At 37.0% G+C, this 27,421-nt stretch overlaps 1 protein-coding gene across 50 annotated transcripts in view; it reads right to left on the bottom strand.

Annotated features, from left to right (window-relative positions):
• The window catches only part of Dscam1 (Down syndrome cell adhesion molecule 1), a 68,415-nt gene that overhangs the window by 31,700 nt on the left and 9,294 nt on the right, over nt 1-27,421 (bottom strand). For 23 of the 50 annotated variants that reach the window (XM_083052176.1, XM_083052169.1, XM_083052154.1 and 20 more), the window contains exons 5-7: nt 24,097-24,267; nt 17,747-17,896; nt 10,171-10,303 (exon numbers count right to left, since the gene is read on the bottom strand). In XM_083052176.1, the coding sequence (XP_082908302.1) occupies nt 10,171-10,303; nt 17,747-17,896; nt 24,097-24,267 (454 nt within the window). Of the gene's footprint in view, nt 1-308; nt 439-1,934; nt 2,059-2,153; nt 2,278-2,455; nt 2,580-2,932; nt 3,057-3,742; nt 3,864-5,922; nt 6,047-6,343; nt 6,468-6,778; nt 6,903-6,996; nt 7,121-8,421; nt 8,546-10,170; nt 10,304-10,738; nt 10,866-17,746; nt 17,897-19,807; nt 19,970-24,096; nt 24,268-25,624; nt 25,787-26,490; nt 26,653-27,421 lie in introns of all 50 variants that reach the window. The other 27 variants (XM_083052160.1, XM_083052193.1, XM_083052195.1 and 24 more) reach the window with 21 other exon arrangements.

The following is a 27,421-nucleotide window of genomic DNA, read 5'->3' as shown; positions in this document are numbered from 1 at the left end:
ATTCTCACGTGTGTGAATATTCAACATTACAGACTTGCTATAATTTTATTCTATTCATAGACGACGACGATGAAAAATGGAGGAAAGATGAAAACGGAAGAAGGGTCTACCTTGTGAAAGGTACAGGGTATCCCTGAAGGGAATGGCTCAACGCGACGTCCTGATTTCTAGCAGTCAAAACAAGTTCCCATCCCTCAAATTTCTTCCCCGATGATCGCGGCGCGATCTTACTTGTACCCTCTGAAATCGGATTATGTAAAATCGTAAAAAAAAACATAAAAGATTTTCGGTGATCTTTGTCGATATACCTTGTTAATGGGACAGGAAAACCCTGAGTCGCGCAATCCAAAGCCGCCATACTTGTCTTTAGTACATCTATTAGTTTGCCACCCTCGTAACGCTCACCGGCAATGCGTGGCGCAACATTGCCAGTCGGTTCTGTAAATAGGGTCGATGCAAAATACGAGCTAGCATAATACAAGATTTTACTTTATTAAGTTATGTACTATTAAAATTGTTTTTTTTTCAAATTTAATAAATGATTTTAAATTTAATGATATAAAAATAGCTTTAAACATAAAACAAAATCATACGAATTCTCGAATTGACTTGAAAATCTTTCTTTAATTGAATCTTAATATCGATTATTTATAATAATGATAATTTAACAATAAACATTGTGTATTTTAAATCACACAATTTTAATTCGCATCACGTTTAATTAATTGGCCCATAAATGTCTATACCTGAATGTAGGGGCTGGGAAACCCTGAACGGGACATGGTAGACCGACCATTCTTTCAACTAGGATGTTTCTCCTCAATCCGTTTACATCTTTGTCTCGTACGTTTGGACGTACGCTGCCTCGCGGTTCTGCAATAGCGCAAATAGTGGAAAAATAGGAAACGCAACGATTTCTCCATCGTCGTCATCATTATCGAGCTTATCATTGATGCACGATACGCAAAATGCGGATGTCGCAAAATGTGAAGATAACGATTGATTATTAATTGATTGTGATCGAGTTTTTATTTTATAAATTTTATAAATTTATTAAATAACTGATTATTTCATAAAGAATATATATAAAAGATTATTTGACAGCTAAATTGCTTGATTTTGCTCACCTAAATAAAGGCGAGGGACTGGCTTGAGCATCGCAGAGTAATGTTACTGCTTGTTTTTCGATTTTCATTATTTCATCAAATTTGGATCTAGGCGGCAATCGAGGCGGACTACTTCCAACCGGTTCTAAAAATGAAAAAGGTGAACGGTTCACCATCTAGCAAAGAATCGATATCTTCACATAACTGTTTCAGTTTGGAGTATATGATTACCAAGATGCACGTTTTGTCTCAATAAAAACAAATCTCAGTATTTCCCGACGTTTAAAAAAATATTAATTAATTTAATAATTATTCAGAGATTAATATTTTATAACAATTCGTTCTTAAAAATAGGAGACTTTTTTGTTTACAAGATTCTTTTTATACATAAACAAGTATAACGAATATAAATTCCATTTAGAATCACCTAATGTTTATTAATTACATAATTATTTTTTATTTCAAAAAATTTTCTACCAACAGCCAATCTTTTCATCAAATCTACACGTACCTAAAGACAGGAAGTGGATTAGCTTGAGCCTGACACAACATCGCCATGGCAGATTGCGACGCGACCGAGAAGACAATTATTTTAGCTGTCGGTGGCACTTTCGGTGCTGCACCAGTTACTGGTTCTACATACACAGATAATAATGCGATAAAACGATTCTAGATGTTCTATGGTAAAATATATTTCCTAAGCGAGTAAAGCTTTCTCCAAGGATAGAACAGTATATTGAAGACATATCTTTATACAAGAGTCGAATAGAGCTGACGCGCGCAATAAAAGAGATTCACCGCCACAATCCTCAGCATTAATAATCGTACCTAAAAGTTGGAAGAGGGTGTCCCTGCGCAGGGCACAGCATCGTTACAGCTGCTCCAACGACATTCGCGAGAACGTCATATTTAGAGGTGGAAGCGACTCTAGGTTTGGCACCATTTATCGGTTCTACAGAACGATAACGTTATGAAAGGAAGCTATATTGAAAGCAAAAACAAACTCTACAAACATGTTAATTATGTATAATATATCGAGGAACTGACCTAAATGCAGGAGCAGGGAATGCCTGTGCATCACACAATAAACTGATTTCAGCATTATTCGCTACTTCGAAGGAATTGGACTTTGCCGTTTTCGGGAATTTTGGAGCCACATGACCTGCTGGTTCTAGCGTTTAAACGAAATCTATTATTTAAAATTACACATCCGTATCATTTAAAACGCGCCACCGCCGATATATATTTTTTATGAAAATAAAAAATGTATATTGTATAAATCAATATGTATATTTACGTTTATATATATAATATTTACTAAAACTGAATTAAAAGAATAAAGAACTGACCTAAATCCGGGAGCAGGGAATGCCTGTGCATCGCACAATAAACTTATCACGGCACCGTTCGCCACTTCAAAGGAATCGGATTTTGCCGATTTCGGGAATTTTGGGGACATACGACCTGCGGGTTCTAACCAGTGAAAATAAAATTTGTTATTCCTCTTAAGATGATACATTTACAATAGGACAGACGCGCCACCGCCGTATTATATTTTTTAAATTAATTTATTTATTAAAAATAAATTAAAATATATTGTATATGTAAAAACGTAAATATAATCAAAAAATGCTCGATGATTATTTTTTTGAAAAAAAAGAAGAAAAATTAAAAGATTATAAATTACATAAAATATGTAAAAAATATCAATTATTGACTATAATTCAAAAGCATAATTTGCACGTAATACTTTAATTTAGATTGCAACTTCTATCAGGTAAACTTTAATTACACAATCCATGTCGAGCTCATTAACAGCTTGTTACCTGTGACTCGGAGGTGGCGATGCTTGAGCGACACAAATTAGCGCGAGTGATGATTTCGCATTTCTTACATAAGTGCTACTTTTCGCGTCGCTTTGAAAGGCGGGCGCCTTCGATCCCACGGGCTCTGCAGCGAAATGAAAAAAAATAAGCTACCTCTCTGAATCCTCTGAGAATTTTTCATTCTCTTAATTACCTGAATGACGGCACGGGGAACCCCTGCGCAGGACATTGCAAATTCGATGTGTTTCCTGCGGCGCGTATAAACGAGTGGATGCGATCATCACTCGAGAATTTCGGTCCCTTCGCTCCCATCGGTTCTAGCAATATAAAAATCGTATGCCAAAATACGATCTTATCGAATAAAATACGAATTTTATCGAATGAAAGAAAACAAGCTAAGTCGAAGAATCCGCGTTTTCGATTCACACAAAAATAAAATGAACCTTAATGGCCTTTTCACAACCATTCTGTCAGTATAAATTCCTATTAATGACGCACAAATTGGCGATCGATAAAGGGAGCAATAAACGCTCTACCTGAACGATGGTACCGGGTGACCCTGCGCTTGGCACTGCATCGCGAATCCAGTCGTTGATTTAGTCTGCAGCCATCGTTTCGCGTCACCCGTGACAGAAGGTGCCTTACTACCTATCGGTTCTTTACGAAAACATTTCAGACATCTTAGAGAACGCGATATCTTAAAAAAATTTTTTAAATATACCCTAAGGCAATTCATTTTCGATTAAATAGTATCATTACTTGTGCGATTGAAAAAAATGCTTCAATCGACTTCGCCCACATTTAATTTACCTGAATGATGGTACAGGGTAAGCTTGCCCTTGGCACAAAATTACGATGTGTGTATCGGTGCGCCTTTCCATCAAACTGCCTTTTTCTCCCAAAATCGAGGGCGCTTTAGTACCCACCGGCTCTATCGATGCACAATATATTTTAATCGCTCGAGAATGGATCGCGCAAAAATAGCATTACCTAAAACTGGGCACAGGGTGACCCTGAGCGGGACATGTCAGCACAATATTGGATCTCGTGATCATCTCTTTCCATCCGCGTTTCATTTCGCCGATCAGCGCCGGTGCTTTACTTCCGATCGGTTCTGATGATATGTAAAACGAACGTTTCAAACGAAACATAATCTTACGTGGGATGCAACTTATACACCGTTTATATTTATTTCGGAAATCGAAACTATTAATATATATATATCTCGATATCATTCATTCATAAAAATTACTTTAAATGGTTAGTTCATAAAAAAAGTTTATTACACATTTAACTTTACTGTAAAAAGTTTCTATTTAAAAATTTTGCCTCTTGTAAAAATTTTATCATTAATAAAGTATTAAAATTTGTGACAAAATAATATCTCTAGATATGTATATATTTTCGTGATTACGTGATGATTATACAAACTTTAAATAAATTGTACTTTAATAAAAGAAAAAAAATAACTTGAAGCGTAAAAATATACATGCTGCATAAATTTTCACGTCCTAAAGAAATCATATCGTCTATATTCACGGATTAAAAAGGTTTACCTAAAACTGGGCATAGGGTGGCCCTGCGCCGGGCAGAATAATATGACTACGAAGCCTGACTTTCTCTCCTTCCATCCACCCTTCAAGTCGCCCGTCAATGCCGGTGCTTTGCTACCGACCGGTTCTGGCGGAACAGAAGCCACCGCAAAAAAAAATATGGAACACGTGTTCATTAAATACGGCAATTTTTTTTTTTTTTTACCTAAAGGAAGGTACAGGATATCCCTGCGCCGGACACGGCAACACGGCACTTAAGCCCGCTCTTTTCTTCAGCCATCCTCCTCTTATCTCGTTCGTGAGAGCCGGAGCTTTAGTTCCGATCGGCTCTGACGATTATAAACGTGCATACGAACAATTCAAATTTCGTAAAATTTGTGATTGCACAAAAAATAATATTCAAGCGCGATTAATTTTTTATCTGATTTAAAACATAAATCGATGCTTGCACCTATTCACGAACAATAAATTGAAGCAAAAAATTTAAAAATAATGAAATAAAAAACAAACTACATTTACTACAATGATATAAATCTTTCAGGACATATTTTGTATTTAATTATTATGTGTCTTCCTACGTTACTCATTACCTAAAAGAGGGTACAGGATATCCCTGCGCTGGGCACGACAACACGGTGTTGAAGCCCAATCTTTTCTTCAACCATCCCGCTCTTAATTCGCTGAGAGTCGGGGATTTAGTTCCAATCGGCTCTGACGATTACAAACATGCATGATAAATCAACTATTAGCTTTATAAAATTTATTACGTCTATTGTTTAAGACCGAGTAATTTTTATTTGAATTCGTGAAAGATTAATGCTCGCGTTTATTATCATAATTGACTAATTAAAATAAATTTAAAAAAAGTTAAACGTTATAAAATAAAATGTAAACAATTTTTATTTTAGGTTGAATGAAAACTCTTGCAAAAATCTTACTAAAATAAAATTTAACTAAAAATTGTAAAGTGCTTGAAAATAAACGCTTCTATCGAATCTAGTTTTTTACGTGCTATTCATTACCTAAAAGAGGGTACAGGATAGCCTTGCGCCGGATAAAACAATACAACAGCGGACTCAGCTCCGATCTCCATCAATACGCCCTTCACAATGCCGGTTACCGCTGGCGCTTTGCTTCCGACTGGCTCTAATCATTTATACAAGTGCTCAGCAAGCTCTGATATTTTTACTCAACGCGAACGCTTATATATCTTACGCTTACGTGTGTTTTTATGTAACCTTTCTGGTGGAACAAGAGACCCCTTCATTGGCAAGAAACGGAGCAGAAAATCGGAGCAAAAAACGGCGCGCAGAGATAAAATGTGAAATGAGGAAGCCATAACTTGGGCTCGATTCATACATAATCATTCACGAACTTTCAATTATATGCGCTAAATGCATATTTTTTTTTTAAATAAAATTTGTATGAAAGCTTTACCTAAAGGAGGGCACAGGGTATCCCTGTGCTGGACACGGTAACACAGCATTAGATGCTGTTGTCTTTTCTATCCATACACCTTTCACGTCGCCTGTCAATGCCGGCGCTTTGCTGCCCACGGGCTCTAATATATAAATGAACATGCGATGAACGATAGCAAAATCATTATTTGTTTTACAGGGACAGGGGACCCTTCTTCGATTAACAGAGTTGCAAAACCAATAGAATCAAACACATGATCCGTGTTGATTTTAAAATAATTGGCATATAAGATAACTTATAATTTTATAAAAGATTAAAAGTCAATGAAAAATTAAAAAATCAAATATGTGTGTATACATGTATTTAAATTATGCTATTAATTGAAACTAAAATTATTAAAAATAAAAATTTTAAATTTTAAAAAGGAATTTAAATTTACCTAAACGAAGGTACTGGATAGCCTTGCGCAGGACAAAATTGCACAATATTGGAAGTAGCTTTGCTCTCCATAAAACCTCCCTTCAAAATGCCCGTCAACGTCGGCGCTTTGCTTCCGACTGGCTCTAACAATTTATAGACAGATACGAATCATGCTATGAGAATCATCTATTACTTCGATTTTGTGAGTTTAATAGATTGTAATGTGCATGTACCTATACGTTGGAACAGGGAACCCCTGCGCGGGACAAAATAGAGTTAGATCATCCCCTCGAATGCGATGGTACCACGCTAGCTTTGCATCGTTAGAGAACTTCGGCTTCTTTGTGGCGATCGGTTCTGATTACATGACAGGGAATAAAGTAAATCGATCCACACATGTGTTGCGAGAATCTATTGTTCTATCTACCGCTTTAGTATTTGCGCGTATATATACCTATATGTTGGAACTGGGAACCCCTGCGCGGGACAGAACAAGGTCAGATCATCTCCACGAACACGATCGTACCAGGCTTTTTTTGCATCGCTCGAAAATTTCGGCTTCTTCGTAGCGACTGGTTCTAATTATACGACAAGAAATAAAATAAAACTATCTTCGCATGCTGCGAAAATCATGTATTGCTCTAACTATGATCCTAATATTTCAATATGTACCTATATGTTGGAACTGGGAACCCCTGTGCGGGACACAGCAAGGTCAGATCATCCCCTCGAACGCGATCGTATCCAGAAAATTTTACATCGCTCGAAAATTTTGGCTTTTTCGTAGCGACTGGTTCTGATTACATGATAGAGAATAAAATGATATTTTTTCCACGTTATATGAGAAGCAGATATTGTTCTATTACAGATTTAGAATATTTATGCATGTACCTATAAGTAGGAACTGGGAACCCCTGCGCGGGACACGACAGGGTTAAATTGTTTCCTCGAACGCGATCGTACCAAGCCAGCTTTGATTCACTCGAGAACTTTGGCTTCTTCGTGGCGACTGGTTCTAATTACACGGAGGGAGAATGAGATAACATATATAACTATATCAAATTCCAATTGTTTTAAAAACAAGGAAACTCGATTAATTATATTCGGAATTGTTAGTCTATTACTGCTAATAGTATTATACGGAAGATGTACTACGAAAGCAAATATCACAGTTTGAAATTCTCAATCATAACGCAATTATCTGGTACCTGGTTACAGGAACAGGATGCCCCTGCGCGTTACACAGCATACTGGTTTCCGACCCGCGATTACGAACGATAGAAAACGTTTTAACGTCTCCGATAAATGCGGGCGCCTTGATGCCCATCGGCTCTAAATAAGAGAATAAACGAATTGACGTCACGCGCCGCAAAAGATGTGCATGTTTTGTGTGATTGAATACCCTCAGACAGGGTTCCCCTCATCGACTTTTTTCGCGCGATTATCTCGTGAAAGATACAGGAGAAAAATCATAGTTAAGTTTCCGCTGTGAGTAATAATTAAATATAATATTACGAATATAAAAATGCGAGATATTTAAAAGACTTAAATTATTCCTTTAAAAAATAAAGGAATTTTAAATGTCTTTTAAATAACACATTTTTATTTTTTCGTTGCGTTTTTATGTCAGAATGATTTCTGTAGAATCATCATTACTTGTAAGATCTCGATGCTATTTGAATTCTTATTAAATGTCGTACCTACACACGGGAGGAGGATGGCCTTGGGCATTGCACGGAAGACTGATTTCTGCGTTCGCTTTTCGTGCCAATAGAGATATCTTTGCTTCACCGGCAAAGGCAGGCGCCTTGCTTCCGACAGGCTCTAAAGAATATCGACTTGTCATTACTCCGAAACCAATTTTCATTCATGCATTCAAAGCGGGGACAGGGCTTCCTCTTGCACAATGAATTATTACGCGCGATGCATTATGAAATTCATTTTTTAACAGAAAGACTGCATTTTAAATTATACTTTTCCTCTCTTTTATAAGAGTAAATTATAGCAGCCTCTTTTCTTAAAAAGTAAAAATAGTACTGTAAATAATATGTCTAATCGCTTTCTCCTTTTATTAATTAATAATATTGAATTTCGTACCTAGATATTGGAGGAGGATGACCCTGAGCGTTACAAGGCAAACTAACATCCATGTTCGCCTTTCGCACCAATAGAGACAACTTTGCATCGCCCGCAAAAGCGGGTGCTTTGCTGCCAACGGGCTCTAAAGAATGTTAATTCATGTAGGAAGCTATTCTGTGTTTACACTTAGCGGGAACAGAGTTTCCCCTTAAAAACGAAACTCGACCTCAGTCAATCAATATATAAAGTGATTCTATTTCTTTCAATTTTTGTCTGCATCGATGCAAAACTTTTTTTTACAAAATCAACCTTTGTCAATCACGAAACTATAGAAGCTATTACCTAGTAGTCGGCACAGGACTTCCCTGAGCAGCGCAGAAAATACTAATGGGTTGTCCTTCATATCTTCCGATCGTACGACTTAAATCATCCGACGTTAATCTCGGCGACCTGGCACCTATCGGTTCTGAAATCGATGGAAATTGGATCGCGAGGAGCGTAAGAATCTCTTACGAGAGATTACCTGGCAGTTGGAATAGGAAATCCCTGAGCGTTGCAGGCAAGCACCACGTCCGTACCCATACGTCTAGGATACGCTCTAAGAGTATCATCAGTAGAGAAGATCGGCGATTTAAACCCGACCGGTTCTACGAGAAACAACGTGACGGAATGATAAATCGCTCCTGATGTCAACGACAATAACGTAGGCACACGAAAATGATTATGTGATAAGAAATATTTATTAATCGACAAGATGTCTCCGGCAACGCAAAAATAAAAAAAAAATTTTTTAATTCGAAATTTAATGTCGGACGTATAATTAAAAATTCCACTTGTTCTAGTATAATTATAAAGACTATCGACGAAATATATTCGCGTCTCACCTCGAAATTGGAACAGGGTAACCTTGCACCGGACACATCAGATTCACCGCATCATGCGATTTAGTCTCCATGAAGTCAACTTTTCGTACACTCGGTAATTTAGGTTTTGCGCTCGACGTGGGTTCTAAGAGGCGTACGAGAACGAGAATAAGCATTGTTAAGCACGAAAACTGGTACTGTTACTGACCGCGTAATGGGGACAGGGAACCCTTGAGCGGGGCAAGTCATCGACACCGCGGTGGAGCTCGGTGTCGGCCTCACCACTTTTATGTCAGCGTTTGTGAACTTTGGTTTCGCGCTGGACACCGGTTCTATATTGAAGGAACGTTAGAATGTCAAACGTGTGTCGATACCACATGACGCGTTTCACGAATGCTGAGACTGGGTATCCCGAGAAAGAATCGAAGGCAGAGCTAAGTAAAATTGCATTTCAAATATAACATATATTGAATGTCATTTAAAAATAAAAAATGAAAAAAAAAAAAAATTATTATTATAAAATATATAATAAAATATTTTACTTCAAATATGAGCTAATAAAAAAAATTTATTCTCGAAAACTTTATTCGAAATACAAAGTGCAATGTATAGTATTTTATATTTCAAATGTTTGTCTAAACTGTGTGTGTATCTGAAATACTGCCCAGTCCTGAATTGAGATAGAAAACGACAGTTATTAAATTTCTACGCTAATGAAAAATCGAGAAGAGGCCGCATAGGAATTAAACGGAACTTGAATGTTTGAATAACAAAGACGCCGGAATTAAGCCGGAAGGAAAAATCGATAGCTGCCCTTTAATATCCACTTTCTCTCGCGTTTACTCTATCACTCTCTATATCGTAACCGCGCATCAAATGATATAACTCTATATATTTGATATACCTGTAGCTCGGCACAGGGAATGCTTGAGCTGGACATGGCAAAGTTAACGGATGATCATTTAGCACTGTGTACGTCGTGTAGGTGCGAGAATTTTCTGTCATTGGAAATTTCGGTTTCGTACTGGCAACCGGTTCTATAAAAGAGGAACCAGATTTACGAAGATTCAATAATTGTTACGTATTAAAAATAAAATTAAGAATTCTACCTATTCACACTCAAGATCGATTATTGCGATATCTAAAAATAATTTAGAGAATTGTAAATTAACTAAAATTATCACTCAATTGATGATTCCTAAATGACATTTACCGCAAACCGACAATCTTGTTTTCTTCTATTTTAATGCTTAAAAAACACCATACACCGGGACAAGGTAACTCCATATTGGCAATCAAACGCGCTATATTGATTATCCAGCGTTCGGCAACCATCGCGAAACATTGGGGAGAATAATTACTTGCCATGACGTGTCCTCGATGAATTCACCTACCACAGGCGCGATCAAAGACCGTCCTGAAGCAGATGGCGAGGATAGCTCTGACTAATATGAAGTTAAGGAGCAATTTACCTGAATGCCGGTACGGGAAACCCTTGAACGGGACACAATAAAGTCGCGACGGAGCCCAATATCGCATTCGGATTTGTCGATTTCACGTCCAGCGCCGTTAATTTCGGTTTTGAGCTCGACAATGGTTCTACAGGTCACATCAAAAATACACACGAGCAAATATCAAATGATTTCGCCGAAGAAAACCGATCATCCCCTTCCGCGCGTTTTACATCAACAAACTTACGTACTTGAAGACTGGGACAGGATACGCCTGAGCAGGACATTGCAGTGTCAGACCTCTGTTTTCCGCGATCTCGAATGTACGGCTTTTATCAATAGTCGAGAACTTGGGCTTCGCGAAGCCGACGGGTTCTACAAATTAAACTTGCAATCAAGAGCAAAGTCGATGCATTGATCTCGTTAATTGATATCTATTAAAGTAATTAGAATTAAATTTCTAAAAGAAAATTTTTCTAGAAATATAAATTAAAATAAAATCATAATATTATATAAATAAATTAATTAATAAATTAATTTTAATTATTAAATTTTGAACAATATAAATTTATATAAGAATTTATCGTCGATGAGTTGAAAACAGAGATATTATAAATTACAGACTTCGTTTTTTGCGCAAGAAATCGATACTGGGACAGAGTAGCAGCCTTAGGAAGAAGAAACTTTCGGACACTTCCTCTCGTGATTCTCTTTTTTCCACGACAATACACGCGAGATCGACCAATACATCGACCTACCTATACGTAGCGACTGGAAATGCTTGAGCCGGGCATAGCAACGTAAAGCCCGTGCCTTTTGTAATGCGCAATCCAACGTCGTTTACAGATGGAAACTGAGGCTTAGTGCTCGATGCGGGTTCTAAAAACAGAACGCTAGACAGTCCGATATGCACAAAGTGGCGCCAGGTTATTCTAGATGCTGGAATAGGGTTTGCCCCTTTCATCAAACATCGATAAACATTTCGCATATCGATAACGAGCCAAGAGTAATCTAATCGAATTAAACTATCGTATGAAGAAGAAAACAACAATACTAGTGGTTGAAAATTGTCTAATTACGAACTCGAATGAAACGAAAGTCTTATAAAATTAGACCAAAAATATATAAAGTAATTAATGCTGCTGAGATGTAAAAATATGGATTCTTGATTTTTTAAAATAAAATAAAAAATTTAAAAAAATTTTTAATTATTCTAAAAATAATTAATAACCTCTACGGACGCCTACCTATAGAAAGGTACTGGAAATCCTTGAGCAGGACAAAGCAAAGTAACGCTTCTATGCGAAGAAACGCTAAATCGCTGAAGATCACTCGAGCCGGATAATTGCGGGCGCGCGTGCGACGCTGGTTCTGGATGTAAAAAAATTATCTTTCGCGATAGAAACACACAGAGAAATTTTTACCTGTACGATGGAACGGGGAACCCTTGAGCAGGACACATCAATGTCATTGCACCGCCGAGATATACTTTGAACGTCTGCGAATCCGCCAGCGACGGAAATTTCGGACGAGCACTTGCGATTGGTTCTACGGAAGTTTCAAGATGCCGAAGAAACATCGATAAACACGGCATTTACTTTCTGCTATTTATATCTTATCCATTATATAGATATAGATTGAATTAGAATATAATTGCAAATTATAGTGCAATAATAATAATTAAGTTTAATTGTTCTCCAACTCTAAATAATCAATAACGACCAATCTTTGATAAATATACGACTAATATTTTTATAATTATTTTTAATGTATATTGCACTTTAAATATATTTTGCGTATAGTGTAAATATATGGATATATCTATATATTGATTATTAAAGAAATTGCAAGAGATCAAAAAAGAAGAAAGAACGTATGTATGAACGTATATATATCCGTCTGCAATTTCCTCCCTCATTCTTTCTCCGCATTATTTCGCATTGCGGTCGTGCACCAACCGGAATATGGTCGCTCTATATACGCATTTACTTTCTTATAATATAGACGCTTTGTATACCTGAAGGCTGGTACGGGGAAGGCCTGTGCCGGACACATGAGAGTCAGCGACCGATCGCAGTGAACTGTGTACGTACGCGAATTCTCTGTCATCGGAAATTTCGGTTTTGTGCTGGCGACTGGTTCTATAAGAAAGCGAAAGAAAGCACGAGCGTACAACGCGAATCTATTAATCGCCGCAACTATGAAGGATTAACCTTTGAAATTGGCGAAATTTCTAAATTTTATTTTCGATTTAAATTGTTATAAAACTGATTGCTGAGACAGGTCATATTAATATTTTATATTTACTAGAATATGTTTATTAATTAATAGACAAATATTTTCAGGTAAAATAATTTTAAACAAAATAATAAAATATAAACTTGTTGTTAGTTGTTATATAAGTTGTTTGTGTAATATAAAAAAAATATTTACGATTTCAGAAAATAATCGCGATTTTAATTCTACTGCATGTCGCTCGCGTATTTCTGCCGCTTTCGCGTTATAGTTTTATTCTTTATTCCCAAAAATCTAAATATATCGCGATATAACCTTGTCCCACCTATGCAACGGAACGGGAAACCCTTGAGCAGGACAGGGTAGAGTCAAAGTGTCTCCTTGACGTGAGACAAATCCACGTGAGTTATCCATTGTCGGAAATTTTGGACGTACGCTCCCTACGGGTTCTAAAAAGACCGAGTGTGAATAGAAACGTGTCAGAAACGTGCTGAGAACACCACAATGATTCATTTATGTATGCCAGGGGACAGGGAATCCCTTTAACACATTGAAGTACTTGAAAGCGAATAACCAGCTCGAAATTCGTTATTTATCCAGAAGTTAGTGATCCAGATGTTATACATTCCTCCATGCCATATGTGATTTAATATTTCTAGCCTTTTCAAGTTTTTTTTGTTTTCCGTAAAATGTATTATTCTAAGAATTTGCAAAATTATATTTTAAACCGACTCGGGAAAATTTATCCTACCTATAAGACGGAACCGGAAATCCTTGCGCAGGACAGAAAAGCGGCAAGCTTCTGTTGATCTTCGTCGCGAGTCCAATCAAGTTGATGGTACTCGAAAGTTTTGGACGTGCGCTTGCCACGGGCTCTGTCAGTCGCAGCCCGAGGAAAGAAGAGGACAATTATGAGAGGAAACAACGATGAAACGAATCGCGAACTTCGACTTACTTGTGAATCGGGACAGGGAACCCTTGAGCGGGGCACAACAAAGTTGCAGATCCATCTTTGATCATGCGAAATCCTCTGATGTCGTCTATCGTCGGGAATTTCGGTTTCACGCTGCCGACCGGCTCTAAACATTTATTTCAATCAAATATATACTCTATTCTTAGAATACCGTACATGTGCAAGACGACGGGGAACCCCGAAAGCTCTTAAAAAAGCTTCAAAATTTTCCGAGATTTCGTGATTGATCATAAAAGCATAACATGACACGATTTTATCTTTCGGCGCTGCGACGATTTCTCTGTACACAAATGTTAACAAATGGTTTTCGTCTCACATTTAATTTAAAAAAAATGAAACAGTCTTTTTTTATAATAATATAATTAAATTTTTACGAACGAAGAGAAAAATATATTAAAACAGGAAACAGTAAAATCATAAATAAAATTGTCAATACATTTATAACCGTTTATTAAAAGCCATATTAAATTGAAATTATATTGTTAATTAAAAAAAGATATAATGTGAAACGAAAACCGTCGCTATGTAAGACGTGCTATCATTGCTAATTACTAGCTTCACCGCAAGTATAGAATATTTAATCGCAATTCCTAAATGGAGAACCAAGACTCGCTTTAAGAGACTCTAGTGACACCAAGGCATTTAATGATATAATACCTATATGATGGAACTGGAAAGCCCTGAGCAGGGCATAAGAGCGGCAAAGTTCCGTTCGTGGATGTGACGAGGCCGTTTATATTGCTGATGCTGGGGAATTTCGGGCGCACGCTTCCCACAGGTTCTGTCGCATTATAGGATCCAGGGAAGAAGAAAGAAAAAAGAAAAAAAACACAATGATTTTCGCGCCCCGAGCGACTTACTTGTACAAGGGAACAGGGAACCCCTGAGCGGGGCACAGCAACGTAACCGAGCCGTCCTTCGTCGTGCGAAAACTCCTGGAGTCGTCGATCGTCGGAAACTTGGGCCTCACGCTGCCGATCGGCTCTGATCATATCGTTTATAATTGGGACTTGCGCGTCCGCGGCGAACGGTCATCCCGAAGGACTCGCGTTCTGTTATGGTTTCTACCTGTACAGGGGAACGGGGAACCCCTGTGCCGGGCATATCAGGACCTGGGAGCCTCCGACGTGCGTCCGGATGCCACGTATGTCATCTGTCGACGGAATCTTTGGGCGTACGCTGCCCACCGGCTCTAAAAAGCACGTCGTTTTTTGTTTTTGCGTCTCCTGCTTGTAATTTTGATATAAAGTACGAGTTACCCTTCCCGAATAATGAATTAATTATAAGAAATTTTCGTATCTTAGAGACCGATATTATTAGATATTCTAATTAAATCAGTAAGAAGGAACAGGGAACCCCTATGCTAGATACATACACACGTTATCTTGAAAAATACTTTGCAAAGAGACATGCTATAATAATAATTTTATGTAAATATAAAGATGTTATTTACATCAATTAAAAACATGTAAATGTATATAAATCTCTTAAATTATTTTTCTCTAATTCTGTGATATATTGATGTCCGATACATTTAAATAAAATATGATTTATCAATAAAAAGCCGAATTAAAATCAAAAAGTATAATATATCAGGATCATTTAGTTAATAAAAAAATTTTCTGTTTATCCTTGATATAATACAATTAATTTTATCATTATTATATATATAAGTAGAAGCAACTAATAATCCATTTTTGCAATTTTAATTAATCCGATATTATATATATTTATATCCTGTGTCATTTCATTATTACTTACAGTATAAAAAGAAGTATTGAATTTATCATTTCGTCATTAGCAATATTAATGCAAGCAGTTTTGTGTAAAAAAAATGAATTTCCCATGTGCAAGCACACAAATTACTTTGCTCTCCGATCAAGAATATGGTATTGGAAATCCTCGAGGAGAGCACAAAAGCCGTCTATTGCCTTCCAAGTCTACGGAAAGTCCACTTAAGCTGCCTATCGTAGGAAAGTTTGATCGTACGGGTTCTGCATAACGAAAAACCAGTAGAGTCGTGTCAAGCCCTTGCCAAGCCCGCCCTATTCGTTCCGCTAATCAGCCGTTATTACGGCTATATTGCATCTTGCTCTAGTTAGCTTCTAAATTGTTGCATCGCGCGCCGTCAATGGCTCGACAAGTTTGCCTGCGCACTATTGCGCGGCTCGCCTCGTACGAACAAAGCAATTCGCTTATCGATATCATCCTGCCGATTATCCTAATATTCAATAGCTATGCGAGAATGGCGAAGCGAAAGTGATTTCGCATTCAATGTCGCATTGTAATGCGGAGAATCCTTTGGAGAGTATGTTACAGAGAATCTTACTTGGCATTTAATTAACTGAATTACAGGATACGATAAATCGTTTTGAGCTAAATATATATATATCATAATGATATATAAATCACGAATAAAGATATAATTAAAAATAAAATATTTATACATTTTACTTCCATGTGTGTGTGCAATTAATTTAGAGTTTATAATTTTCATAAAAAATATCAAAATAAAAAATGCAGCATTCTTACTTTTTTTTAATGAGGAAAGAAAGTCTGATACCACTGTCGCATTTAACGGTTTAAATATACTGCTAATTCGCTGTAAAGACAAATAATGATTCGATCGATTTCACCTAATTAGCAGCACAGAACGCAGCTCAGCTGCGTTTAGTGCCACGTTTATTGAACATCCATACGATGAAGTTCTCGGCTGAAAAAACATGTTCCGTAAACTTACCACGCGAGAGCGAAGGACAGAGCCCGGAGATCGCGAAAGGCGCCGCGGAGCGTCGAAAGAATTTTTCGCAAACCCAAATCATATATATACATGTTTCTTCTTTTTTTTTCATTTATCTTTCTTTAAACAATTATTATTCTCGAAACCGATCATGCCAAGAGTCGAGTTTTGGGCGGGGCGGTGGCGCGTGCCCGCAGGGGTACCCTGTCCCAGCATTCAGGTTCACCCGCGAGCTTGATCGCGCTAAATGCCGTACATATGTTTCGACAACTTCTCTAAAACGTAAAGTTCAAAGGCTGATGTAAAAATATCGAATAGCCTTTCTTAACAATTGACCTTTCGTACTTTCTAAGAAACCGAGAGAGTCGATCAAGCTCGTTGGCCCAAACGATTGCACGTTCATTGAACGTGATTATAGATCCGAAGAGACAACCGACTTTCCAACAATATGAAAATATTTTGTACAATGATAAAATTAACGTAAATTAAATAATGATCTTGCTTAAAATATCAACCTTATGTAAAATTCTTCTTATAGAAAATCAATTGTCTCCTGGATATGATAGTTCCGAACCCAGACACCTCGCAATGTGATTAATAATAATTTATGTTAAAGACATTAGAAAAGTGACATTTATAAATTTTCTGAATTATATAAGAGATATGTTATAATTAATATTTAATTATAATATTATAAATTTATTAAGTAATGTTTTAAGTCTTCGCATTTACATTAAATTGATAGATAAACGAATCGTTATGCGACAATAATTTCATTTTAAAAAAAGTTTTAATAATTAAAATTATTTTTTATAATTAAAAATATTTTTTCTACATAAAATAGACACTGCAATCAATTATACTGATATATAAAATTGAAAGTATGAAATTATGGTATCCAGGTCCGAAACTAGAAATACGATTCTGATTTCGTTTCAAAAATAAATACGGAACGTTGATTAATAAAACTGTACCCTTCTGACATCGAAGGATTATCGAGAAACGTTTCTAAAGAGCGATGCTGAATCAGAATCGTAATTTCCGTATAAAAGAAATAAGACACTTTTGCATTTTGACTCACCAGTAATGACGAGACGTCCCTTCGTAGCGGATAGTCTAGTTTCACCTGTGAGTCTGTGTTTCGTGCGACATTGGTAAGTCTTGTATCCATCTTCGGGTCCGACGTCCCTGATGTGCAATTCTCCGGATGGTAGCACCAAGTACTTTCCATCTAAACCCGTTCAAAATCGCACACGTTAGTCATTGTACATTGGTCTCACTCTTAAGTTACTCTTACGTCAGGATAATCGATCAGCTGATTACCGCGTTTGATATAGCACGATATCATTATCAATCGTTTAATTAATTATCTGTTTAATTACAGGAGAGTATACGCATATTATTATAGCACCAAGGAAAAGTCGATTATCCCGATGTATACGATACAATCGCACGATGCTCGAACAGAAACAGATATAAAATTGTGAGATCTGAACTTCGAGCACAATGCCGTCTTGATTAATAAACATGCAATATCCTTCGTCGAAGGTTGAATCGCCACGGACCCTTCGTCAATCTCCCGCTTCAACATTCGACGAATTCTTTACAAAACCCAAGCACGTTCGCCAAACACAGTATGGGAATCTTGCGTCGCATAAGAAAGATATTATGTGAAATCACACTATTATTTCTTTGTAAGTGAAAATACATGGCGCGCAACATTCCTTTTACTCATTGAAGCATCCAGGAAATCTGTTCCTTGTGTTTGTTATAACAAAAATGGAGAGAATAAGATGTCACATTTTTCCCTATGTAAAAAAAATCTATAAAATTTATTAGCAATATAGATACGATTAATAAATGCTTTTAAAGACGTTTTCACTTATTTATCATTAAATTTCTTCGGTATTTAAATTAATTAAATATTTACGTATACAGTAACATTTAACGCAAATTATTTTCACCCTAATAAATGAGATATAACGAATCGTTTGTTAACCCATTAAAGTTATTCTCTATTGTGGTTGAAACTGTGCAGTTTCAACGCCTTTAATGAATCTGATCGCTTTTGCGGCCAACTCTCATTGGCGAACGAGACTTCCTGGATAGGCGAACTAGTTACATGCAATCATACAAGCGGTATCCATAACCATTTAGCTACTATACTATCACACACAGAGGAGGACACAGGTGAGAAGAGACGGATGGACCGATCGAATGACCGGAAAAAAAATCGGTGGAAAGGAGGGGAAGAGAGGGAGTCTGGAACAGCGCGAGCAGCGGCAGTCAACGTCGTATAAATTTTTTATATATAGAATCCCGCATTGCACGGCAGTTTTGAAACGAGGGACGACCGATTACAAATGGAAACATATATCTTGCAGTTTGCACGCGTGTCGTGATACAATAGCGTAGTTCGATTGGTTACTTGGTCGATAGAGCGGAGGCCGATGGAACGATTTAGACGACCTGGATTTATATTTCTGCCACTTGGCAACTAAGTTATTGTCGACCGAAAAAATTCATTTCCTCTCCTCGCCATTCTCTCTTTCCCTATGCGTTTCCAGGTTAAAATTTATGTGAAATTATGTGTTGTAGATCTTGTATAATTGAAGGTCGCATCGTTATTTGTCACGGCCGAGCCGAGGATAATTTTTGCATAAACACGAAAGCGATCGTCAAGCGGAGAGTATCATTATGGATGATGATCGGACGACTCATGAGAGAATCCTTGAACCACATTGCGGTATACTAATAGCTTACCGAGCACCGTAATTTCGAGTTTACCGAACGCTCGAAATGCATCGCTCTCACAGAACGAATAATGCGAAACAAAAGAGCAGTTTTGTTTTACCGCAATACAAATGTATAAGAAAGAAGTAGAAATATTTCAGGAATATTATCTCACAAAATAATAGAATAACGAAAATGAGAGAAGAAAAATAAATACCAAAATAGAATACAATTCCATTCATAGAACACATTCCATGCGTTTATCTTTCGATAATTGTTTGCGGAATGTGACAATTTTACGGATGTTCCAATTTTGCAGATTGCGAGTGTTTTAGAAATGGAAGATTCACGCGACATTCGAGCAGAATGAGAATGACATGAAATATGCATGAAATTATGCATCGTGTACCGTAATCGGCGCTAGGATATATATCGGTAGTCTCGTCTTCGATCCAAGAGTCAACCTCGACGAATTCGGCGACGAAGCTCGGTATGTGACACTTGATAATTGCGGCGTTCCCCCGAAGGACGTGTTCGTCCATCACGTTCACTGCATACCGCTGCCCGACAACTGCAACCAGACACCGGTTTCCGGTTTTACCATAAGACGCAAATCTCCTATCAAGCAGGACGTGTCGATCGTTCGTCGATTGACGATTTCGATAATAGGCAAAACTTGAAATACAAATTTTACGATGAACGAAGTGTTGCGACTAATGACTAAATTTTGAGATTCGAAGATATCTTTTTATTATCGTATTAATAATTTGTTATGTTAATTAATAATTATCAACAGCTAAATATATTCATAACTAAAAATATTAAAGACTGAATATTTTGTTTCTGATTTTATTTAGGTACGATACATTTAATCGTATGCGAGTTCTTAAAAACTTTTATTTCGAATAACCTGATTTCAGTTTCAGTTTATTATGCAATATTTCATAGTGCTTTTTTAACTGAATTTGGGTTATAAAAAAGTTGGCTTAGATATATTTCGAAGTCAACATTTATATGTATTATTTCAGAGAAGTCAGACCGGAAAATATTGTGCATAACGTTTACCGTACTAATTCAAACAATTTATTAGCCAATAAAATATTGAATTTATTACACGCTTTAACGAATCCACTTTGAATGTTTATGCAGCGAGCAACGTCAATATATTACAATATTTCGTATCACTACAAAATTTATATTACGAAAATTTGCTAATAAATATCTTATTTATATGTGTGACAAAACCGGTTACTTGCTAAATTAAGCACAAAAATATTTCAGTAATTATGTAATTAAACTGTACCAAAATTTATAGTGGAAGTTGATGCTCGACAAATAATTCAGATATTATTCTCTCAAACTTGTACGTAATCATAACTATTTCCAATAACTCGATAAACTCCGTTCGATAAGACGAATATATCATTATCAGGAATTTTATTCACGTCATCATCACCTGTCTGTGAATTAAAATAAATCCTGTCGCGGACGGCTATGAAGAATACATTCCTGCGTTTATCAAAGAGAACTGGTCGCACTACCGGTCTTGAAATAGACAGGATCGATATTCAACATTACAATTCATTGCATACATTCAATAAACAGGTTGCGCGCAGGTACATAGCGCAACAATATGCATGGGAATATATGGTATCTATTTATGCATATTTGTATGCTTAAATCAAATAAACATAATATATCGATAAGAGGAAAGGAGAGAAAGTCCGCGCAAGATATCGAATAACTCGATAATTAAGCCAGTTCTCTTGTCTAGTGATCTGCGTCTTTAAGGGGAACCTGTGTCCTTCCGGTTTGCAAAAAAAAAAAAAGAGAGATACGGTGCAACGTGCATTCTTTAATTTTTGACTACCATATGACTGTTCGGCGGCGACGTAACTTCCGCCGTTGGAATCGATCCATCCCACCACGTCCACGTGGTCGGCCACGAACGAGGGAACTTGACACTTGAAAATAGCTGCGTTGCCGCGTATCGCGAACTGATCGTAAACCTGAACCTCAAAGTACTGGGCGACCACTGCAATAAAGCGAGAAAAAAAAGAGTTCGTCGTTTGTTCTAGCTGCGAGTGTCAAACCGGTACGCGCTTTGATCTCGCCGATTAAAATTTCAATGAACCTGGCTGTCGGCAAACTGATTGCTGCTGCAGCTAGTTTCCGGTCGTGCCTCTATCAAGCGCAGCAAATCCCGATTGCACGATGGACACCGATCCGAATAATCCGATATAATCTAATTGCAGATTATGCCCACGAGTAAACCCGCGCTCTCATCTTCTAATTTCACGGCAATTTCATTTCGCGGATAAGTGACGTACTGAAATGTTGTAATCCATAAGAACAGTACGAGAGATCATTGGATGACTCATGTCTTAAAATATTATTTTTCAAAGCAATCATAAAAATCAAGTTTTGTGTGTCTGATATTGTCAAAAATTATATCATAATTTCTTATTTTACAAATTCCGATTTATTAAAAGATTTCACTACCTATTTTCGAAATATATATAATAATGTATGCTTTAGGCAATAATATTCATACCCATCAATTAGATAAGAAGGCGAGATTACGATTATTCATATCGCAGCATAATAATATCTTCGAATACTGACTATCGCGGCCGTAAAGTAAATTCGATTACGTCGCCGGGAATAACCCTTTAACGATCATCTTTTTCTCCTTCCCCTCTCTCACTCGTTCTCTACCGAAAGTGGATCAAGCTGGTCGCGCGGCGTTAATTTGCTTCACGGTCCGATTAATCCGGCTTAACCTAATCCAAGGATCACACTGAACGAAATCACTGCCAGCCGCATGCTCTGCCTCTATTCACCCTTGCCGATCGCTGAATCGGAAAGGGCAAACTTTCCAGGCAAGATCCGCGTTCCACTCCATCAACCATGAACCCTCCTTTTCACTGAAAATGCGCGTCCTGCCGAACAACGTGAGTATGTGCGTCATATATGCACGAATGAACTATCTCTATACCCATTTGAGCACCAGTAATTAAATTTGCAAGATGGTTCATCGTAAAAGTAAATATATTGACAGGTTTTAAGGGCGCACAAAAATATTTTGAAGAAAAATGATTCATCCAGAAAAGGCAAATAAAAAAATTGCATCGCAGAACAACTAATTTGAGGGTTGTAGAATGAAAAATTATGTCGAACGATTAACAACACCATTATTCCGTTAATGTTAATTTCGTATAATCGAGATAACGCTAAGTACCCTGTTCCTGCTGATTATACGCGCTATACATGGAGCCATCCTCATCCTGCCACTCAATCACATCTACGAAATCCGCCACAAAGCTGGGCACGAGGCACTTCAGAGTTGCCGCATTTCCGCGTAAGACAAACTCGTCGATGACCCTCGTCTCGTAGAATTGCTGGACCACTGCAATGCGCGAATTCTCGAAGAGATCATGTACATATGACTTGTCACACCGAATTTATCTACCTTTGACGCGCGCTACTCGAACCGAAAAAAAATCATGTTTGCTATCATGTTATGCATCGCTGAACCTACTATCGCTTTCAGATTTATTCTGGCGTAATCTTTTACATGTCCATCTCGACGTTTGTATCGTAACATTCGCCTGTAAACGCAATTCTTTCTCATCGATTATACTAGACTGCACTAGCAGATTCGAAAGTAAAAGTCCGGAATAACCGCATGCTGCAGCCGACAGCTGTTGTCGGGGAGCGAATGAGAAGAAAGTGCGCGCGAATTTATTTGAGGGAGGGAAATGAGAATACGGGGTAAAAAAAAAAGAGAATACAGAGAGAAGTTGTTCCGAGTGTCACAACAACGCATACTACATCGGCGTCGACCGGCATCATACCGTATTCTTGTCCGAGTGTGTAAATCGTCCCATCGTCGGCCACCCACTGATCCACGTAGACAAACTCGGATACAAAGCTCGGTATTTTGCATTTCATGATCGCGCTGTTAGCCTGGATCACGTATTCATTCTCGGCCTCGGTGACGAAGAACTGCGAAACGACTGCCGGCGCGAACAATGTGTTAATTCTTTGAGACGCGGTGAAAAATTAACCATTCTTTGATAATTCGATAATTTATATAGATTTCTCATTGCATAATGATGACCGAATTAATTTATATTATTTTATATGAAATAAAAATTCAAAATATTTTCTTCGTATTTTTTTACAGGAGATATCTCATGGTATAGTTATCGATTTTTGTGCATTTTTATAAAAATGCATATTTCTCAAGGAGTTAAAACTCACGGACAATAGAATATGTACTGTGTAAATCTCGCAAGGGGATTGTAAGAGAAAGAGTGTGTTATTTTGGTTAATGATATGTTATGGACACAAATAAGCGACTGACGTCTTTCACAACAAATTTGCATATGATTAGGCAACAAAGAAAAAAGTCAACGCAATAAGCGTGTAATTCATTTTCTGAAGAACCAAAAAAAGTTAATCTAAATTTAATTTTATTAATTTTGAGCTATAAATGTTTTTCAAGTTTTTAAAAGATTGAATTAAACTGTAGTACTCTAAATTCTCGAATCATTTATTTTCATTATCTTTTCTATTAAAATGACTATCGCAAAAAAACGAATTTATTGTAAAAAATTAAAATTCGACGTATACTAATTCATATACAAATTTTTGGAAGGATGCCTAAAATAATTGAGGACGGATCTGCAGTACCCTGTACGACTGCAGGATCCTCCGGAAGGTAAACCTCTCCATCTTCGCGAATCCACGCCTCGACAGTAACGAATTCTGCGATGTAACTGGGAATGCTGCATTTTAAGATCGCGCTATTTCCTCGTATAACGTATTCGGTTAATATCTCCGGATTGTAAGGTTGAGTGACGACTATGTGGAGATTGCAAATTAAAATAAACAAGTATTCAATGAAACCAATAACGCAAAATATCGCATAAGAGACGTTTAAAAGTAGTCTAGACTAGTTTAAAGATAGCGAATGCAAAATAAAATATGTTATTCTTAATTTGTCATATTATTTATAAATGGAAAAGAAGCTTGCACAAATGGATCGCAAAAAGATATAATTAGATATTTAATTCGTCGCTCATCCATGGACAAAAAAATTCAAACTGTTTAAAGATATCACGGTGTATCAATAAATTAAAAGCAAACATTTTTAAAAAATGCAGAAGAAACTGCTTGCAATCTTTTATATTTCCGTGCCTCATGAATATTTTCATGGGACAGACCGTAATGAACCACGATAATGCAGTCACAAAAAATTAAACGTAACAATTCCAAGAAAATATTTTTTTCCGTTCTTTCACACATTTTTCCGTAATTCATTCTAAAATATTCCCCAGCGCAGCTTTTCGGCTAAGCTTCCCGAAACTTTCCGCGCTCGTAGACACGATGTCGGCTTATTTTCTTAGTCCTGTCGTAATTCACGGCGTGAGAGAGAGCCGGATAGTTCATTAACCTTCATGTATGTATGTACTGCCGCCGCCGTTCACAGCCGCTGTCAGATTATCAGACCGCGCGGCCGGCGGAAACGAATCGTTACCACGTGCCACTTTGAACTTTGACAAAGTTGGACAAGGGGACGAGGTGTCTGAGTAGCATGGACACAGAGGGTGATATGACCGGAAAGAGAATTTCCTCACCCTGTGTACTCATTATGTATATTTATCTGCCGACATGTTCATCACACACATAATAGTCATGACACAAATTGTGCAACGCCTACACACTTAATCAATCAAGATGCTTCGAAATAATTAATTTGCAGAGGGCATATATGTGGTACAAACTGTCTACAAACTTTCCAAATAAGCAAAAGAATTTATCTTAGAATTATTTTACAGAATAACCGCGTTGGAGCGTGTATAATTATTTTATCGAAAAAGAGACAATGCATTATGACGAATAAAAGAATTTCCAGTTACTATTTTTTTTATCTCTTTCAGAATTCTAGCAAAAATTATAGGAATTTTTTATTTCATACACATTGTTAGGAATGATATGTAATTGATATGATGATACAATATCATTCTATTCATTAAATTCTATTTCATTAAATTAATAAAAATAATCAGTATCAGCTTTCTCATGATGTCTGAATGAAAGCAGAATAAAAAAAGGAGCATAAAATCTCTTTCCGGCATATTATCTCTCTTACGAAGGAATTTTTCTCTGGGATGATAGGATAATAAGTATCATGAATGGACGGAAACATATGCTATACCATAATCAGTAGATGATTTGAAGGTTGAGCCGTCGCTTCCCACCCACGATTCGACCGACACAAATTCGGCGACGAAGCTCGGTATGGTGCATTTCAAAATAGCCGCATTTCCACGTATTACATACTCCGATACAACTTCCGCCTCGTAATATTGAGTCACGACTGCGAAAGATAATGGCAAAGATAATATTATAATGGCGCATTGTTGTAACTATATCGCACATCGCATACTTCCTAACATCGCATCGTGTTGCGTTGCTGCGTGTTTAATCGAGGAGAATCAATTTTCTCGACTCGGAACGCTGCAACATTTTTCATTATGATGTGCAAGTCATTGTAGAGATCGTAAGACAATATCTTGTTATGTGTGCGCGTTGATTTAATCATTTCGTAAAAATGAAATGAATTTCTCCGAAGGAAATTAGGCGATCAGAGAGATCGCACAATCTATTGCAGCCTAACACCTAACATTATACAATTTGATGCTCCACTGTGCTATGTAATTACGCAAACTGGTTCTTAGGTAATAAGTAAGAGGACTCGCGATTCGGAGTACCTAAGAAATTACAGCAGTTACATAGTGTCCTAAATAAAACGTTAGACACTCTAATACGTGTAAAGCTTTCCAATCATTAAAATATCAAGATAGCAATAATAGAATTAATGTGTTTCCTAAGTTGTTCCCTTTCACTTGAACTTCTAATCGATTTAAATGAAATATCCGCGAGATTCGCGACTAATGTATTCAAAGAAAAATCTATATATTATATACGTAGAAAACGGTATCGACGACGTTGACTAATTTATCATTCGCTGCCCACGCGCGTTCCGACTTCCCTAAATGTCCTAAAAATCTCGAATTGTACCACTGCTCTGATCCGGATCGAAAGAATTTCCTTGGTCGTCCTGCCAACCAACGACTTGAACGAACTCCGCGACGAAACTCGGTATACTGCACTTGAGAATGGCCGCGTTGCCGCGTATTACGTATTCATTGTTGACTTCGGACTGATAATACTGATGCACCACTGCAATAAACAGGCGAAATAATCTGTGCGTGCTCGTTTCTGCCGCTTTGCGCGATAAGCGTCCACTTGTGTGTGTCCATTTTAGTTTCCAATGATTGGAAATACATTTATCAAAATATTTTTTTCTATTTTATGACGACTCTGCTTGAAACTGCTCGATTTAAAATGTAATTTTACAATGCAAAATTATATACGTATATCGATGACGAATGATGCTTTTAAACACGCGCGCGCGAGAAATTGATTTTTCATTCAAACTTAATGTAACGACGTTGACGACAGCTTTGGGTGATACGTTTTGCCATCGTTTTTTGCGAGCAGAATAGTTCGCGTTGTCGCATCTTATATTGCAGTCGCCGACAACCGGGCGTCACGAGGGTGTACGATCGATTGATGTTCAACCCCGATACATATACGCACATGTACGCGTATATTGATGCGTCAATATAACGTTTCAGAAAATTTTTAATTGAACTGCCTGCATTACAATTGCCTTAATTGACATACTAAAATGCTTTATAATTTTATAATTAATTAACAACGAATCCGCGTATATGATACGTTGTAGCCAAAAATTAATTTATAAGATACTATAAAAATATTCGTCATATTATTATTATTATAACAAAACTAAAGTTAATTTTAGCATTGTGCTATATATATCATTAATTTCCTAAATGACGAGACTAAAGTAAATATTATTTAAACAAACTGACACATTTAAAACAGATGTCGCGCCAGAAACAAATATTCGTGCGGTTTAATAGAA

This window comes from Prenolepis imparis, unplaced genomic scaffold, assembly GCF_030444845.1.
Source record: "Prenolepis imparis isolate NDT839.2.m4 unplaced genomic scaffold, iyPreImpa1.0 SCAF_12, whole genome shotgun sequence".
Lineage (NCBI taxonomy): Eukaryota > Metazoa > Arthropoda > Insecta > Hymenoptera > Formicidae > Prenolepis > Prenolepis imparis.
The sequence above is the reverse complement of the archived record's forward strand: the minus strand, read 5'-3'. Positions and strand labels throughout refer to the sequence as shown.